The sequence below is a fragment of the Rissa tridactyla genome, chromosome 3 (genome assembly GCF_028500815.1).
Source record: "Rissa tridactyla isolate bRisTri1 chromosome 3, bRisTri1.patW.cur.20221130, whole genome shotgun sequence".
Lineage (NCBI taxonomy): Eukaryota > Metazoa > Chordata > Aves > Charadriiformes > Laridae > Rissa > Rissa tridactyla.
In genome coordinates this window covers 63,556,384-63,576,339 of record NC_071468.1, presented here as the reverse complement: position 1 = coordinate 63,576,339, position 19,956 = coordinate 63,556,384, and the positions used below count along the sequence as shown (strand labels likewise).

General features: G+C 38.2%; 1 protein-coding gene across 6 annotated transcripts in view; it reads left to right on the top strand.

The window, feature by feature from the left end:
• The first annotated feature begins 1,316 nt into the window (after positions 1-1,316).
• Positions 1,317-19,956, top strand: part of PEX7 (peroxisomal biogenesis factor 7) — a 53,502-nt gene continuing 34,862 nt past the window's right edge. For 3 of the 6 annotated variants that reach the window (XM_054194785.1, XM_054194783.1, XM_054194782.1), the window contains exons 1-6: positions 1,319-1,525; positions 3,158-3,215; positions 4,733-4,883; positions 9,336-9,413; positions 9,718-9,826; positions 19,570-19,676. In XM_054194785.1, the coding sequence (XP_054050760.1) occupies positions 1,393-1,525; positions 3,158-3,215; positions 4,733-4,883; positions 9,336-9,413; positions 9,718-9,826; positions 19,570-19,676 (636 nt within the window). In that variant the 5' untranslated portion in view covers positions 1,319-1,392. Of the gene's footprint in view, positions 1,526-3,157; positions 3,216-4,732; positions 4,884-5,627; positions 7,112-9,335; positions 9,414-9,717; positions 9,827-19,569; positions 19,677-19,956 lie in introns of those variants that run through there. The other 3 variants (XM_054194780.1, XM_054194781.1, XM_054194786.1) reach the window with 3 other exon arrangements.

Genomic DNA, 19,956 nt, shown 5'->3' with positions numbered 1-19,956 from the left:
CAATAGGATACATTAAATTGAGCTTCACTTGCTCTGAATTTGGATTGATTTTATTCTAAAATCCTGGAGGCTGTTTGATAAACTTACTTGTTTTCACTTTTACCACAAGATGAAAGAATTAGTAGAACTGCCTAATTCAGCGATCTGCATTTGAGTACCTGTTAAAGGAATTAGACATTTTGTGTGGCTTTACAGTAGATTTTGTAGTCAAGGTTTAGTTTTAAATATGAGGCTGAGTAGCAGGAGTACGTAACTATCCTCCAAGCTCCATGAGGTAACCTTGATTAAATAATCTAATTCACCTTTGCTGTGTAAAATAATACTTTTGCATTTTTGTCTCTACACACATAGATGGGTCATTATCACTGATTAGGGTAGTGTGTGTTCAACTGGAATAATCTGTATGTCTGCATTTGAAACTCCTGTATATCACACACAGGATAGAATACAACAAAAGCTGCAGCTGCTGCTCTGCCAAAATACTTATTTTCTAAGCCTGATAACCTTCCTTTCAAAGGCAAAATTTCCACTGACTTAAACAGAAGTTGTCACGGGTGTTAAGAAAACTTGAGTTTGTTCCCAAAAGGAATTCCATAAAGCATAACTGCATCACAAGAAGAATGGTAAAATATATAGATCTATTCAAGAAATTAGAGAAAGAAATAGCTTAGAAGGGCTTTTTAAAAGGAAAAATGACAGGTAACATAGTTGTACTGTGATTGAAACATCTCATGTATTGAAGCTGATGCACACACAAAGAGCTGATGTACGTCTTACATTGCATATAAAATAACAGATTGTCTTTTTTTTAGTGTGGAAGTGATCTCTCCCACCAGGTTATTTTGCAGAATTGTTTATTGTAAGAAACAGGCAGCGAGTGTTCAGAGGCCTGTTCTGGGCCAGATGACCTTTAATTACTAATCACACTGTGGTACGTATGAATGCCCAACACTACGAAGTGATAAATTCCTCAGTAAGCCCTCCTAAGCTTACAGCTTCCCTCTGAAGAGGTCAGAGGACAAGACCACACCGGAGGGTTAAACTACGGAGGCCCAAGGCTGCAGCTGCCACCTCCACAAAGCCGCTCCGAGCTGGGGGGGGGGGGGGGGCGGCTGGCGCAGCGAGGCAGAGCGGGACGGCCACCTAGGGCCAGCAGCAGTTCCCCTGGGGCCTCTGCGACACCAGCGGTGCCCTCTCAGCCAGGCCCTGCCGAGGGACCGGGGCAGCCCACCACTCCGACCGCGTCCCACGCCGCCCTCTGCCATCCCCAAAGATGGCGGCGGCGCCTCAGCTTCAGCACCGCCCGCCGGGCGCGCCGCTTCCGGTGGGGCCCTACGAGCGGCGGGAGTGCGGCGGCACCTCCGTGCCTCGGCCTCGGCCCGGGCGGGGGCCATGGGCACGGCGGGCGGCGGCGGTGGTGCCGGTGCCTTGCGGCTGCCCGGGCTGCACGGCTACGCGGTGGAGTTCTCGCCCTACTGGCCGGGACGCGTGGCCTGTGCCGCCGCGCAGTACTACGGCATCGCAGGTGCGGGCGGGGCCTCGGTGGCGGCGGCGGCGAGGTGGGAGAGGGTAACCGTTAACGTACGTTGCCGGTGGCAGCTCCTGAGGGGGACTCCCTCGTGGCTGAAAATCGGGGCGTCCGGACCGTCAGTCCGTGTTTGTAAAAAGCGCTTTGGGATTTCCCTTCCCGTTGCTTTTGTTTTGCTTGGGTACAGCGTCTCTGTGGCGCTCTGGTGAGACCCCACCTGGACCGCTGCGTCCAGCTCGGGGACCCTCAGCACTGGAAAGACATGGACCTGTTGGAGCGGGTCCAGGGGAGGGCCACAGAGATGATGAGAGGGCTGGAGCACCTCTGCTGTGAGGACAGGCTGAGAGAGTTGGGGTTGTTGTCTGGAGAAGAGAAGGCTCCAGGGAGACCTTATAGCGGCCTTCCAGTACCTTAAGGGGGCTACAGGAAAGATGGGGAGGAATTTTTTACAAGGGCACGTAGCGATAGGATGAGTGGTAATGGCTTCAAACTGGAAAAGGGTAGATTTGTATTAGGTATCAGGAAGAAATTTTTCACTCTGAGGGTGGTGAGACACTGGAACAGGTTGCCCAGGGAAGCTGTGGCTGCCCCATCCTTGGAAGTGTTCAAGGCCAGGCTGGATGGGGCTTTGAGCAGCCTGCTCTAGTGGGAGGTGTCCCTGCCCATGGCAGGGGGGTTGGAACTAGATGATCTTTAAGGTCCCTTCCAATCGAAGCCATTCTATGATTCTGTGATTCCCCGTGAGCAGGATGGGGTGAGTGGCAGAGCAGGTCGCCAGCCTGGGGCTCGCCTCAAGCCCCCAATCTGTGCGTCCTCCAGCAGCGCATAAAAACACAGTCCTGCTGCTTCGGTTGTGTTTTTCACAAGAGCTTCTGAGAGGAGAACTAATTTTATAGGGTTGAGAATAAACATAGTAGTAGAGACGTACACAATGTGGATGAAATATCTGAAAATATTTTTTCCATAAAATTTTAACTGTTCTAGTCTCAGTCGCTGAATGTCCAGACAGGCCTTGGCGACTCCGCCATCCCACTGAAGAGGCAGTCTTTTCTCAGCACGGGGACTTTTTTCATTTTCAGTGGGAGTATTCCTTCTGAAAGTGTTCATTTTGAGTAAAGTTTCTAAATGTGTAATTACTCTGACAATATTCCAGTTATATGGGAAAGCACTACCCATGTGTGTTTTCTCAGAACTGAATTATTTGTTTCGTTTCTGGTGAGCTGTGTTTGTATTACTACATTCAGGGGCAAAAAACGCGTTATGTCTGCTGTGTTATCAAAAAGAGAAAATGGAACCCTGTGCTGATATGTTTGTAATGTGAGGCTCATGGGGAAAATGCACTTTTATGCTTTATAAGTGAGTTGTTTCTTTTCTAACCTCACCTACGGGTATCCTGGGGTGAAAAAAAACCGAAACAAAACCAATCTGATGTAAATGAATTACAGTTTTAGAGAACGTGAGACAACAAGATGTTTATTTATGCAATTAATTGTTTTGCCTCTTAAAGTTCAGATGCCCTTTGTATTTGTACACTGTAGCTACCTCAGAACCACAGTAGTTTTCTTTGGCATGGGGCAACTAGTTGTGATTTAGTTTGTACTATTTTTATATTTATTTGTTTTATTTTAGGTTGTGGAACTCTGGTAGTGCTGGAACAAAATGAAACTGGGATTGTTCTGCTCAGGAGGTAACATAGGTTTATGTTTGGGTTTTTTTGCAAGAGAAAAACTTACTATCTATCTGTGAGTAAAGACACATCCAAAATATTTTGGGTTATTGTTAGCAATAAAAAGCATTGTATGCATGCTGTAGTATCTACTGAATATATGTCTTTGTATTTCCATACACATGAAAGTATTTGTATTTCCATACAAATGATGTTTACCTTGCATAGGTTTTGTTATAGGAAGTAATCTGGATTGCACCTTTCTGTAGCGTAAACCGTTTTATAGAAAACAGACAATGTAAATTACAAGCAACCTCTCTGTCCTAGTTTGAAATTAAAACGTTTAGCTTTTTAGCAACAGTGCATTGCCACCTAAATTTATGCCCTTATGATTGACTTATGCAGAAAATAGAGCAGGAAGCTGCCTAAAGTCATGGAGGTCCTTCCTAGGAGATGCAATATTCTAAGGGTTTGAGAGGAGTTTGGTTTGTGTTTTGGGTGGGAGAAGAAAGGTTAGGAAGGAGGGGGTTTAATACTTGACCATCATTGACATAGAATTTTTTTAAAGAAGGCTTTGAAACAGCAATTGTTTAGATTAAGAGGGCTGAAACAGAAATGCTTGACAAATAGTTAATCATATTCAGAGAAAGTCTTCTTAATTCATAGTTATAAAGCAAGACTCTTTAAAGCTGTACAACACTCTGTTAGTCCTGCTAAGTGCTCTGGTTTTGTACTGTTCATTTCTATGATTCCAGTAACTCCACTTATTCTGTGGTAGAAAGTCCTGTAACTTCCTGAGCCATAAGCTGTATCATTTTCTCTATTGAAACATTCTTTGTGCGTGCCATTCCCTCATCATTACTGCAGGGTGCCATGAAATTTAACTAGAGCTTAGGTGAACCTTCAGTGAAAAGGGGGTGAATAAATTCATATTTGCCATCAGATAACAGCATTGTCATTGACAGTTGTTGCAGAGCAACTCATATATGGTATCAGATCCCATATGATGAATCATTGGTGTGTTGAAAACCCTTTTAAGGGACCGTAGAGATCTTTAATATGTTCATGACTGTCTTTCCATTGGTTTTTCGTTGTGGTTCAGCTTCCTAATGGTGTTGTGAATTGGACAGAGCTCTCGCAACACAAACAGTTTTATTTATTTGTTTATCACAGCTGGTACAGGCAAAGGGCTCCTGCCTCTGTAGCAACACCCTGCAGGAACCATAGATCAGACTGAGGCATATAGTACCTCTCTCTCTGTCTGCCTGACAAGTTTAAGACTGAAATCAGATTTCATTTTCTGTGTGTGGAAGGTCCTTGGCTCATTTACTTAATCAGCCTATTTGGGCATACAGTTGTAAAAGCTGACATTATAACAAGTTACTTGTAAGGAGATTTACTGGAAACTCAAATATATGAAAATGCTATTTAGATTGGTAAAGAGGGTGATTTAAAGAAATACTGTCTTTGCATGTAACTAGTCCAGACTTTTATGTTGTGCTTTCTCACGGACAAATATCTTCATTGTTCTGATTTAGTTTTGACTGGAATGATGGCCTGTTTGATGTGACCTGGAGTGAGAATAATGAACATGTGTTGATCACTTCTAGCGGAGATGGATCTCTGCAAATCTGGGATGCAGCTAAAGCCAAAGGTCCGCTGCAAGTCTATAAAGAGCACACTCAGGAGGTAAACCAAGCAAACTTGAACAATTTAATGGACAATCTAATGTTTGAATTAGTAAAAGATTTGTATGTGGACTTATAATCAAAAGGGGGTTTCATTGTCTATTTTTTAACTTTGTTTGAGCCTGTGGTTTGAATTTATAGCTTAACATTATTTTTAATATAAAGTGAATTGCCTATTGTACATATCTGTATGTACATTCATATGCTGTAGTAGGTACTGCTTAATTACATAAATTAATATATTCAGAAATAGCGTTTGTGGTTTCTTATAGGGTAGGTAGTCATTGTGTAGTATAAAAGTATTGCAGTCATTCTATGATTTTTAGAAAGCATTATTGGATAGGTCTAAATCAGACAGCTGATGTATATGGCAGTGTTATTCTTGAAGATATAAAGTGGTACAAATTAGTCAGGTCCTTAGGACTTCTGTCATACCTGGGAACTACTTATCCTTTTCCATTCTAGCATCTGTGAGAGCCTACTCAAATAACAGTAGTCAACTATTGGGACAGCATGTATTTTTTTAGCCTTGGTTTGATATCGTTGCATTTGATTTTCTTAAAATCCCAGTTTATTTATGCAGTGCAATAATGGTAGAGAACAATGTTATGTTCATAAATGTAATTGCATATTTTTAAAGACGTTTATGCTTTAGTATATTTATCTTTCACCAAGTGATTTTTCTACCTTTTTTTTTTTTTTTCCTCCGTGCTTTTCTTCTAACTCTCTACTCACTTCTGTCAAGTCTTTGAAGTTTAGATGCAGTCAGTTTTAGCCTGGATTATTGGTGCTTTATCTAAATGACAAATCTGAATAAAATAACATAGTGGATATGTAGTCAATATAAAATGATGGAAGAAATCAGTTTTTTATTCACAAAGACCTCAAGATTTTTTCAGATATGAAGCACAAAGCTGAGTGACTGCAGCTACATGACAGTGTCTTCTGTACCTTATTTCTTTGTAATTTTGCTACTTTGGTTTAATACATATACTACGTAAATAAAGAATTTTAAGAGATGAGTTTGTAGTTGTGATAAGGATTTTATGATAGTATTCCAAGGCTGATGGTAGTAACAGAAAGATGTAGGCGAAGCATAATACCAGAATTGGGGTTTTTTTTGTCTCTGTCATTTCTTCATTGAAATTCTGTCCATAAGTTTATTTTAGTTCTGCTATGCCATCTGTTGTTTGTGAAGTAAATGTTTCTGTGTCCAAGTCTTAGTTTAGCAGGTAGCATGGGGAGATGGACGCATTCAGCCATGAGTTAGAAAGACAGTACAGAAAACATGGGCTTAGTGTTTATTGTGAGATACAAAAGGTTGTATTGATTCTTTATAAACATGCATTAAGATGATAGATCTCAGAGGGAATATACGTAATAGTTTGTGGTAGACACTGACAGACAGTGCTCTTTAAAATTATTGACTGCCTTCCTAATCCTTAATCCCTGTTTGACATTTCTAACGACAATTTTGTCACTGCATTTTATAATATTTCTAATGCAAGATTGACAGGGATCTATTTCTTGTTTTCTAAATGAGATCATTGTCTCTCTTCAAAAAGAATATGCATTTTTAATTTTAAAGTGCATCTTCATTATCAAAGGACAATGAGTTTTATTCCAGCACTAACCAACTGCTGAATCTCATGCATAAATTAGACTAATTTACTTTGGTTTTAATAAAGTCTCACTGGACTGTGAGACAATAGAATGCTTGAATTAAATTTGTCTTGTAAAGTGAGCCTGAGCGTTTATTTGGAACTATTTTTTATGTTTTTACATCTTTTTTTTATCATATTTTCATCTTGCCTGAGGCATTTCTTGCTGCTGTTTAGGCATAAACTAGTATTAATGTATTTTATGGTTGAAGATAAAGTACCAAAAGATTAACAACTAAGGTTTATGCTGTGTTATTAGTCTTTCCCTCCCAGTTGCTCAACACAGCTTCTGTTGAAGCATCTGTTGATTTATGTTGGATGATATCATGAAAAGGAAAGAAGAATAAAAGTGAACGTTACTGGGTTCTCCACACCTCCTACTTTTTATTGTGTTCCTATTACCTGGACCTGTCACATGCCAAATAGAAAATAGCTCTTGCTTTTTCTGAGCCTCTTGTCTGTTCTGTTTGTAACTCTTGACTGAAGGAGAATTTGCCCAGGTCCCGTTGCCTCTGATGCTGCCACAGGGTGCTGGGCGGCCCCAACCATGTCTACCATATGTACACAGGTCCGTGTTACAATGTGTTCAATAGATCCATGTGCTGATAGCTTGCGAGTGAGCTGTAAGCCATACGTGCACTTTGCCTTATCTGTGCAGTAGATCTGATACATCACAAATATGTGGGGTTTAGCTGAATTGTGTGACACAGGTGCATATGTCTCTCTGGAAAATCTTGGACATCAATATGAGAGCCAAACACTTCAACTGAGCTGACTTCATAGGGCTGTTGTGTGAAAGAGGCATACTATGTAGGGATACATTTAGGGGAATTTCCAAACAGCAACAGTTTTGGAGTTGAACACAGATTAAGGGGGAAGGAGAGAGGCTAATGTCTGTGAGAACCTCAGGAGCCGCTTCAGAGAACCGTGATGTCTTCTGTTCTTAAAATATGAGCAGGTACTTGTGTGTCTCCTTTGTTATTATTTTAGTAGGAGGAGTAAGGTTGAAAGGGAGGATGTTTTAATGAGCTGTAATACTGGCAGTTAGCTAACAAAAGTAGAAAAGCCAAGAGGTAAAGAAATGGTTTGTAAAAACAAACAAAAGAATTACATCTCAGTTTGTTATTTGGCTTTCGTCAAGTACTGTCTTAGTGTCTTGTACATTTGGATTATAAACTCCTGAAGGAAGGGAGCTAGCACAAAATGGTGCCAGAGCGATATGCCTTTCAGTATATGGGAAGCAGGACATTGTAAAATAAAAAAGGGAAGTTGCAGATAACGCATATTGTTTTTCTGTGGGCAGTGGTTGCCTTCCACTTATGGGGAAATAAGCAAATAGATGAAAAACAGTTTATTTAAGAAGCATCTAGCATAGCTTGAAATATTTCTTAGGAAGGAAAATGCTCAGAAGTAGCTAAAAAATACCTTGATTTCCTTTCTTATACATGACACTTTCCATAGAAGACTTTGGCTTTTGCTGGATTTTTTTCCAGTCCAGCTTCTCTTTTTCTCTTGTCTGGCAACACAGGTCCAAAAATTTTCACCTTCAAAACAGGGTTGCTGTCATTTAATGCACAATTCCATCTATTCAAGACAAACACAGCATCTAGTATATTGACTTGCAGATTAGATCCAATGCTGTGCTAGAACTAGATTGTCTCAGCTGAAGTACAAATCCTCGGTGGTTAGTGGCCCAACTGTTGAGAGCAGTGCCACCTACTACTGGTAGGTAGTGGCCACATTTCTGAGAAGTGTTATGTAAGATCTGATTGGGTCAGGAGGTGTAGCAAATAAACTGTTTCGGCTAATATTTATCCACTTTAGCACTGAAATAGTTCATGTCCCACTGCAGCTTATTGAGCCATTTTGGTGAGAGGTAAAACTAGACAGAATAGAATGCACCGTCCATCACGTAGATAAAGACATAGTGCATTTGAAGATGGAAGTTGTGTATGTTGTTGAGGCTTTCAGATTTGAAGATTTGAAGTAATTTGAAGAACTGCCTTAGAGCATTTGTTTTCGCTGAGGCAGCAGAGCTGAGAAATCAGCTGTGAAGGATGAAGTTAAGGTATCCTCTGTCAAGGTGGGGACCAACGTTAGAATAAACTGTCAAAGAGGAAGCTTATTTCAACCGCACAGTGAAAAGCAACTTCTTCGTAGCTGAAATGATTAGTTATGAGGGAAGTTGAGTTTTTAATTTTATTTTATTTGTTTGAGGATACGAATAGTAAAAAAAGAGTGTCATAGAACCTGGAAAAGATGAAGATTGGGAGTATTTTATAGCATGGATTTCTTTTGAGAATTAGATATCATAAAAAAGCATGTACTGTTAGTCAGCTAACACCTGAAAGTCAACTCCGTAGCTCTGAAGAGAGATGGCATTTACATTGCTAACAATTAGAAACTCCAGATGTTTGAGTAAAATTGGATCAGAGATAAGAAATCAATCTGAATTATGGCTTTTTACAGTGGTAGAAACTTTTAGTGATAGTGGGTATAGGTTGATTTTGTTATAACTTCTCCCCCCCACTCCCATTTTGGCCCATTTTTACTTTTTTTTGATACTTTTATGAGCCTATATGTACTTTAATGCCAGACTGAGATGTTAAATTTAATTTTTGTTCAGGTGAATGGCATTGTTGGCAGCTTTGTGGTGCCTGACTTGTGTAGTTTTTTAGCTGTTTATGATAGAATCTGCAAATACAAGTCTATTTCAGGAAACTTTGGCTAACTAGAGTCTCAAGCTTGTATTCTAATGCTCTTTCTAAACTAGGTTGTTATATCATTTATAGGCATATAGTGTTGACTGGAGCCAAACTAGAGGAGAGCAGCTAGTGGTGTCTGGTTCATGGGATCAAACAGCCAAGCTGGTATGTTGGTTTTTTGCTGAAGGTGAAAAATGTGATTTGTTTTGGATCTGATGGTTCTTTGTGTTAAGAAACAGCATTGATTCACTTTCCCCCTTTATTTTTTACACTGAGGCTGAAATTCTGTTTAACTGAGATGTTGCTTTATCAGTGGATATCACTTTAAGTATATAAATATTTTTCATGATACATGGTAAAAATAAGTTCCTGTGGTCCTTTCTGTATGTATAAAGCTTTTTTTATATATGAAACCTTTTCCTTTCTTATTGAATGTGTACCTCAACAGTTTTCTCTTTACTTTATTCAGTGGGATCCAGCTGTGGGGAAGTCATTATGCACTTTTAAAGGCCACGAAGGGGTCATTTACAGCACTATATGGTCTCCACACATCCCAGGTTGTTTTGCATCTGCCTCAGGTAAAGGGGTTCTCACAATAAAAAAAACCCTTGTATGTTATTGGATTAGTTCAGCACTTTGTCCAGTAGATGGTAGTGTGTGTCATACATAAAAACAGAAGAAGGAAAGATAAACTTATTGCTGCAGCTGGATTTGTAAGTTCTGTTGCGATCTGTAAATCATCCTCTTGGCCGTTTATACAGGGATCAGCAGTTTTCTAGCAGTCACTTCAGTGACCTTGTGGCAATTTTTTCTGTTATTTTATGTAGCTGTCTTCTATTCACCTCACTCTTCTTGTTGACAACTAAATCATATTCTATGCTTTATTTTGTCTTCTGGTTTATGTTTTTGTTCAAATTATCTCAAGTGTCAGTAGACTGTTAGCTCTGTGAGAAACATAATTCCCGTTGAACTGTTCTGTGTGCTGCTGTACGTCTCTGTGCCTTGTTCTTTGGGAAAGGTAATCATCAATTTTACTTTTCTGCTTTGTCCAGTGCTATGAAGCTTGCTAGTCAATTCAGTCATAATTGAGTTGGGTGTACCTAGAGGCAAAGAGACTGTATGGTGAGATGGCAGTGTTTTCCAAGCACTGCTCCTGCTCCAGAGGCACAAGGAGAGCTCTGGAGTGAGACCTGGAGCCTGACCGTGGACTAACTGGGCGAGGGGTGCTGTGAGCCACAGAGTTTGCTTGGGAAATAGAGGGGCAATAAGATGCTGCCTTAATACAGATATCGGTAGGTTAACTCCAGTGGCTTAAATTTCTCTGGTTTCAAGTCTGTTTTACTTCTGTACTGATTTAAATAGAAATTGTTTAGCTCTTATATCAAGAGGGTAAGCAAGTATAAATATGTTTTCCTGTTACTGAAATTAAAGGGAGACAGTGAGTACACACAGATACTGGTCTTCCCTATTCCATGGGAAGTTTGATGAAAATGTACACATGGCTTTCATAAAATTTCAGTCTGGCTGTCTCCATCTGACTTTGCTTGCGGAGTTGTACTAGGATGACTAGCAAGTTACATGTATGTCTTCTAACGTAGCAGTGCTTGGAAGCCAGGTGCTGCTGCACAGATACTTCCAACTTATTTGAAGATTCATTGAGGTAACACTTAGTGAGGTACCTATCTAATAGGATGTAGAGAAATTTACAGGATCAAATCCCGTATGCTGTATGAACAGTTCTACTGAAATGCAGCTATATACTACAGAAGGCTAGCTAAGTACCGTTTGGTCAAAGGTAAGTGGGGGAAACAGTGCTTAGTGTTTTTTGCAAATTCTAGGGGATGCCATGATCTTTTTAAAGACCTGCTCAGAAGCCTCCCCTCCATGGCAGTCTTACTCATAGAAAATTTTTGACATTCTAGATGAACGAAAGGGCTTTACTGATCCAGCTAGTTGTTTCAAATTTGATTCTCTAGGCCATCAAGCCAAACTCTCTTCTAATACATTGACACTTGAACAATTTTAGGAAACATTGATTGTTAGATGCTGTGTGTGGTGGTACTTAAATTGGGTACAGCAACATACAGTTGATCTGTTCTTTGAGTGACTCAGTGGGTGCAGCTGTTGTTTTAGTCAGAACTTCCACTAAAGAGCTGCTATTCTTTTGTGAATTTTGCTTTGACTCTTGAAAGGGCCTAATATATACTGCTGGATCTTGAAGCTAATTGCGGTCAGTTTTCAGTAATTGATGACTCTATAGTATATTATAGGAAAAACAACATGCACAAAAGACACAGTATTTTTCTTCTGTAAGTACTACTCAGGTGTGAAATAAAATCTTATAGTGTAGTGCTAGGTGTAGAATCATTAGGTAAGAGAAAATGATGTCTTCAAAATGATGGTGAACTTTCTTACGGTTTCTGAAATAAAGCATCTACTGTGCTGCTAAACGAAATAACTTTGAACCAAAGATCTTGCATAGAAATCATGACATAGGTATGTGGAAAAGATTTCTTTGTTTGCTTTTGGTTTTAGTTTACATTGGAATTTTCCTGTGGTTTGATTAAATTACTTCACTATAGAAGATACGTATTGGGAGTTTTTTCTTTGGTCAGCAGGGTTGCGGGTAGTAGAAGTACTCATGACTCTCTAGCTCTGGGTATAAATGCCATTTCCTTATTGTAAGAAAGGCATATCACACTGTTTATGTTCAGAGAGCAACTTCACTGTTTAGTGTTTAGTGGCATTCTACTGTCAGTCAAGATATATGATGAAAGTCAAGTGGAACTGTTCAGGGAGCTGGACCTCCTCATTTGAAACTTGCTATGATCCACGCACTTTATAAGGATGACAGAAAATTATGTGACAGAAGGCTTAATTTCACTGATGACTGATCTTCTATTGAGCTAAAGTTGGAGCTGGAGAAAAACTGCAATCTCAACTCGATAGTACTCTGCAGAATTAACAGCTTTTCCCTTCTTTGATACACTTGCTGGAAGCCTTGACCTGAAGTTTTGTGGTCTCTTCTTTGCAACTTTGTGTTGTCTTGAAAATTAGTAGCTGAAAATGTGTCCGGAGGGAAACTTTTTGAAGGGTATTGTTGAAGGATATTGAAACATTCTCTTTTTGAAGGAGACAGCGCTGTTCTAGGATTGTGGTGTCTTCATGTGTATTCTTTCTCCCTTGCCCCTCCTGTCCCCTTTCTCTCATCCCACCTCGCACATACCCACTCACAACCACGTACTTAGTCATATCTTAATAGTATATCGTCTTAGCAATTCAGACCAGAAATGAACTGTTTTCATGTTGCAGCATCTCCATCTTGCATCTGTTAGTAAAATAAGTTAGGTATGTTGTTAACTATAGATTGGAAGAAATGTTGGTCTCAAAATGCTTCTGATTTAAGTAAAGCAACGCACTTTTAAAATTTTTTTTCTTTTTGTTTTAAAGAAAATAAGCAAGAGGGAAGGAGGTTTAGGAACCTTTTGCATGCCTCACCTGTGCCCTTTTTCTGCCTTTATTTGAATCCACATAAATGCCAGCAGAAGTTTAATTTCTACTTAACTGATTAGTTTTGAACACTGAAAACAGAAAACAAGGCACAACTGTTAGCCACAGTAAAATAGCTGCTCAGAAGGACTGTTATGTGCCTAGACAACTTTTCCCTGATGCTAATAAGGTTAAATCTTTGCTTTTGGAATATGACTTTTTTTCAAACTGTTACGAGACTAGAAAAAGAATATGAGTGAAGAAAATGAGAAACTTAAGACTGCAATATAAAGCAGTTCAAAAAGAATTTGATACTAAGTGTGGTTATTTTGCTTCATTAAGGCTCCGATCAGAATACATACAGGAAAACTAAGTTTGTCTGCAGTGGACAATAAAATGCAATTGAATTACAGAAGATAAAGATGTCTGATGCTTCAGTTAAATTAGCTTTTATTCAGCATCTAATACACTTCCATTTAACATTTCCAGGGATGTGTGAGGTACTTTATAATGCTATTGTCTTCATGTGCAATCACTTGTAGTCTCAAAAAGTAAGTAAATGGCTTATCTCTTTTTGTTTGGAATTAGGAGTTAATAGTGACAGAACAAACTGTTAATTCTGTATGTGTAAATAACTGCTGTTGTGATGTCAGTAACAATTTCTGAGCTGATAAGATAAGCGGGATGTTCAGCTGTACGTGGGGCACCAAACCAGAGCCCTGGTAAATGTCTGCCTTTCACTGAAAAAACAGTGATGTGGAAAATGTCATTAAAGAAGTGACATAAATGTTTAACAGCATCTTCATGGCTAAAAGGGTTTAATGAGTCATTGTGTCATTTGCCCAGAAGGTATCTTGGTTGGGGTTTTTGGGGTTTTTTTTCACCCAGAGAGCAAATTGGTGAGAAGCACATAAAGAAAGTGCTAAATGCATGCAACATTAGTATATGGTCAAACATAAATCTGTTCTACTAAACGATTCTCCATAACTGCAGAGCAATAGGCCCTGCAAGCAGGGTGGTTTATAAAGAAAAGTACCAACTGCTTTTATTGCCCTTTAAATTTAAGAGTGGGAAATAATTAATGAGTACCATTTTACCCTTGTCTGCCTAACAGTAGTATTCTTTGATACAGGTACGACACTTGCAATAGGATTTGGCAAAGCTCAGATTTAGAATGACTGGTAGCTTTTATCTTAGCTACTGGGACCTCAGTTTTAATGATGTCTTCATTTTTAAATCATTACTGTGATCTTAAGCATCTTAAATCATGAATAAGGGAAAGAATTGTTTCTTAAACCTTCAAGATAATGTCTGTATTCATCATTATTTAGATGAATTAATTGTATTCTTTACTCAAAGACTTATTTTTCAGAATGAAAGCCCAAGGTGAAAAATTTTGTCGTACCACAACAAGGTGTGATCATTTCTGAGAAATTTTCATTATGTTGACAGAAGTGTTGGGGAACTGTAGCTTTGCTGACTTACAAATAAACTTGTAAATCCCACCTACACTCTTTGTAAACCCTCGCATTTGGTGCTCGACTTTAAGGTTAAAATTAAAAGATACTGTTTATCTCATAATTCTGTTTTATTGCCAGCCCTGACATAGTGAGTTGCCTTTTAAAAAGTTTGTTTTCTTGGCTACTGGTCTCTTAGTGACAAATGTGTGTGGTTAAGGGCTTGTCAAGCTGTAGTTTCATAAATCAGTCTGGCATGTAGACTTTGCACACCTTTCTGTGTTTAGTATCCAAATTGTGAAAGAAAACTAAAACCAAATTATTTTGCATGAAAGAATGAGCTGGGGAAGGTGTACATCTACTAAGAGGATGGTTACTGAATTAGCTGGAGAGGAATAGCCTTGAGTGCAGCTCCTCAATAAAGAGGTGTTTTCCATGTGTAAGTTCCTCGACCAAATTTGGGGCCGTCAGGTCTTTGACTTCAACTTTCTGAAGCTTCAGCTCTACATTTCTGCTTCAGAAGTAGCACAGGGCAAAACGACGAGCTGTTGGGGAGTGGGGCTTGCAGACAAGTGATTCCAAAGATGTTTGTGTTTGTTCAGGTTCCTAAAAAAATGAAGGAAATAATCTTCTGTTCTGCTATGGCAGTGGTTTGTCATGAGATCCAAATACTAGAGGTTTATATTCCATTAGTTTGTGTGTGGTGTGTGTCCACTATTGCTTCTTATGGATTTTTTCCTGGTTATTTGCTTGTTGAATGTGCTAGAAGAAGTGTGTCATCATGAAGAAGGTTCAAGGATTTGCAAAACTTAGTCATTTTTGGAATCTAAATCCTTGAGGGATGAAAGAATGAGAGGCTTCAACTTACTGCATGGTACAAATCAAGTGTCTAGAGAGCAAACTGACTACAGAGTTACCGTGTTTTGTTGCAGTTTGGCTAAACTGCAGTTTATGCTAGAAGCTATTAAAAATATAATTTACTTACTTGCTTTGTTGTGTCCAATCTATGTAATGAAGTGAGGTGGGTGTTTCATTTGCAGTCTATTGCTTCAAGACATACCAGCACAGTATTGAATCCATCCAAGTCTTGTGTTCTTTAAGCTTTACTAAATCAACCTCTAATGTGCAAGCTGAAATATTTTTCAGGAAATGAGTTTGTCCCTCAATTTATAGTGTGTGCTGACCATAGTGAAGTATTGTGTGCAGCACATCCTAGAGTAGGAATCACTTTCAGGTTATAATATTTTATATTAGAATCTCATTGTAAAGTAATGGTTAGTATTGAGAAGAATGCAGTAACAGGTTTTTTACAGTGAATTAATATGTTTTGGATCATTTGGGTTAGAGTTATGTAGCTAGCCAATATTGCCATTTGCTAAAGAATGGTTTAATAACAAGTCATAAATGAGGTCAACTTTGAAATAAAAAATTTGTCCCAAGATTTGTGTTTATCATCTTGGAAAACACTGAAATAAAAGCTTTTTTTAAAAACAATTTACTCTTTTCAGAAAAAGACTCTGTTGAGGTCTTCTCTGAAATAACTTAAAGCTCTTTTGATTTTTAGCTTTACAGCATTTTGTATCAGACCAAAAAATTACCAGTTGGAAAGTATGTTTCCACTCTTAATTATGTTTACTTGATATCTGGGCTATTCTACATGGAAATAGATTTTGTGCATTCAGAAGAGTCCTGTTGGATGATTTAAATCAAGCTGTTATTTGTGTCACCCTATTTTTGTCTCTTTGTATGGAATCTCATTAGCTTTCTTAATCATGTTCTATGTTCACTTATGCTATCTATGATAGAAACGGACAGCATGATCATTTTAACATGCCTAAAAAGCTTGGTTTTGAGAGTCATGAGATTTGTGTTCTGCTCTTTATTCTCCCACAGATTTTCTATGGGATTCTGGCTAAATAATGTAATCTGGTTTAGTATTTAAAAAATACATACAAGTAAGCAAGTAATGTTAACTTTTAATCATTCAATGGCACTGCAGAAGTACTTACATTAATTAAGATTTCTTTGATGTTACACCATATATGCCAATATTTGTGTCTCATGCTGAATTATTTTCCTAAGTAAATTAGAGATACGTTATTTGTTTTTGGTTTTGTTTTTTTTCTCTTGATGAGAGAACAGTGTCAGAAAATCAGATTTCTTGCTTTAGAACTTAAAAACCAGATTCATCTTTTTAAGTAGAACTTCAAGCTAACAGTACTTTGGTTCTTGAAAAACATTGTATCTGTCCTGGTTAGAATCCTTTTTGCCTTCAGATAGCATTTAAGATTTCTTGGATTTTTATTAATCTCCCAAATACTTAGCTATTTTTTAGAGTTGATGTTGTACCTCTGCAGTGTCTGGCAATGATTGCCTAGCTGATTTTTGTCACAGGATTTAGGAGATTATGATTTATGGATTTGAGTAAAATATATCTATGAGTAAAACACCAGCATAACACCTACGTGAAATTTAAATCTTAAATAAACCGTATCTTTTCACTATCATACATTGTTGTTCACATTAGCAGTCTTTATCCCATGTATGGGCATGATGTACTTGTAGATTAGCATCTCTTTCAAAAATTTTGAATAGATGAGTATATATTGTGTAGTTCTAATGATTAGTCCAAGATTTCACAAATATTCATTAAAATGAAAGAAAGCAAGTACAATATACAAACAAATCTCAAATCATAATTATCTAACAGACCAGCAAAAATCTGTTACCATAGAGAAATTGCTTATTACAAAAATAGAAATATTTTGTGGGGGAAATGTTGGCCACTTTTGTGGTTGCTTACTTTGGGATGCCAACTGGAAGTGGCTGTTAGTGAATATGATTGTACTAGGGGTGCTTTACTTGTACTTTTTATTAGCCTACTTCTGATTTACCATATGGAAGAAATGCATCCTTTGTAATGCAGATTTGAAGGAATCATGGAAATTCCAAATTTTTTAACAGCAATTTTTGTTGAAATGAAATGTAAAAAAAATAATAAATGTATATATATATATATGTTGTGAGGTCATGGAAAGATGTTTGAGGTTAAAAAAAAAAGTTTGTTAAAATGTGTAATGTGTCAGGATTACACTGTTTATGGGCTTTTTTTTCCTTTAGTAATCTGATTCTCCTAATTACAGCTTAAATGGAAAAATTGGATTTGCCTTTGGCTTTAATTCAGTCTGTTCTATTCACAGGAAGGTTCGCTTGCATGTTACTCCATTAAAAACATTTCACAAATAGTGCCAGCCAGAATTAATAACGGCTAAGTCTAGCATTTTCAAAGAAATGAGGAAAAAAAAAAAAAAGGGAAAATAACTCTTATACTCGTGCATCAGCATTTTCTATTAAAAAAGAAATAATTGGGGCAATTGTATACTTAGTGTCAAAATTGTTATTGGCTGAGTAACTTACTTTTCCAAATGTTTTTGGCCCTCATAATGCTGCTGTGGCCCATCTCTGTAGCAGTTCATTCTAGTTCACCTGCATTTATATATTTATTTGCTTGGGAAAAATGATCCTGTCTGCAGTGAAATATGTGTTTCCCCTTCAAATCTGTGTTATCTGATTAAATTAAAATGAAAGCTTTTTAAGAAGTCTATTATAATATCTCTGAAAGACTTAAGACTCAAACTGAAATCTGTACTCTGCAGGCAAGCAGATTAGCAAGACTAATGGTGGGTGGATGGGTATACTACCTTTTTATTTTGCCAAGACCCTGCTGGTCATGTTTCTTCCTCTCCATATGCTGCCCTGTTTTTAAAAGCACTGTAGTGATGTTTGGGGCTTCAGATGACTGCAGGGTGCCATTGCCAGGAGTGCTGTACATATACTGGGCAGCAGTCTTGCTCTTGTCAGTATTAAAATAGGTGAAGGGAGTGAAAATCGTGAGAAATCATGTTTTGTGCCCACGTTAAAGGTAGGGAATTTATCCACCAAGCCATCAGAACGAAGCTTCCCGTGATCTGTGTAGTACCACAGTCATAAGGCCAGTCTTGTGTCACGTAGTGGAGCCAAGCTCTCTCTAGCTTCATTTTTGTATTCACACTTTCCAAACGTTTTATGTCTTCTTGTAAAATCTACAGGGTCTGGTAGTTCGTGCAATAGGGATATTGTTGTTGTGGCTTTAGGGATGGTTTTGTTTGAACTGCAGCCAGTTTCTTGAAAAGAGCTATGATTTTGTGTGCCCAGCTGTATATTTTAAGGCCAGTGACCAACTGGGCACTAAAACCATCAAAATGCTTGTATCTAAAGAGCATAAAAATCATAATTATTGATGATAACCAATTTGAGGTTTTCCAGAAGTGTTTCTGGTAAAGAAACATTAGTAATCTCTTCAGTAGGAAGGTTAAACAGTGGTTTTTTTTAATTTAGGTAGTATTGATACATGCTTTCTGTAGAAATCACGGGTGTTTGGATACAGCTTCTAGTGATTTCATTTGGCTCTTGAACGGACGCAGGCATAATAATGAATTCTAATTAATTTTTCTCTGTCTGTAAACAGATAAGCTGGAGGATCCATTTGTCCTGATGCAAAGCTAAATATTCAGGGTTAATGAGAGAATGACAGTTAAAAAAAAATGACAAGCATGATTGTCTTGTCAGCTGATGCAGTTTTCCATGTCTTTATAAGTTGTTAGGAACTGAATTTGTAAGAAGGGTATACACAAATACTGAAGATCTTTGAGGGTAGAAGACAGTTTATGGCTGGAGGTAAAGAGAGAGGCTCGGGTGATTCCCAGCTCTGAAGTTAAGCTGGACTCCCTTTGCTTTCTGAAGACCTCTGCGTGTGCGTGTGCTCTGAGGTTAAAGCAGACGTTGCCTTTAGTATGTGTTACAGCAGACTGACTTTACCTTCCGATATTTCAATAAATGGGAGTAACTATGCAGGTTTTGCACATGACAAGTACAGGTAATGAGAATTAGATTTTCCTTTCATTGAAAGAATCTGGAGTTAAGTTATATTTTAAATACTGTTCACTTTTCTGCATGCCAAAAGCATGTGTCTATGTACTTTTTCTCAGCTGGCTCGCAGAGAAAGTATTTTCATGATTTGGTCTTCTAAGTCCATTTTAAAATGGACCTTAAGCTCCTAGTTTAATTAAATGTTATTTAATTATTTTACCCCATATCCTTTTTGTTTGTTTGTTTTGGTTTTTTTTCTAATGAAAGAGCAATAATAAGTTCTGATTCCTTTTGTGCATCAGTCTGACCGCTGTGTCTATAATGTGCTTGCTTTATTTGGCGTGAGTATCCTCGTACAATAGTTTGTATTTTATACAGCTAAGAAACAGTTGTCTACTAAGTACCAGTAGATTAACTGCATCTCATAACTGATTCAACAATGTTGAATCAATTTCTCTTTGTTTCAGGTGATCAGACTTTAAGAATTTGGGATGTGAAAGCCCCAGGAGTCAAACTTGTGATACCGGCCCACCAGGCTGAGATCTTGAGCTGTGACTGGTGCAAATATGATGAGGTAAAAACCTGTTCATCCAACTGTTTTCCTAAATGAACCACTCTCATTAAATAGCGCGGTTTTTTTACTGCAACATTAATGCATCTTCTCTTTATGAAAACATGTCTAGTTGCTTTTTTGCTCTCATTCACTACTACATCTTCAGAAGAGCATTGTTCCAACACATGGACAGCCCAGGTACATCAGAGGTTTTGCTTATTCTTTTGCATAGTGGACAGAATAGTCCATAGTGGAGAAACAGTTTGTATTTCTCTGTTCTCTTTAATTTACACACTGGAGA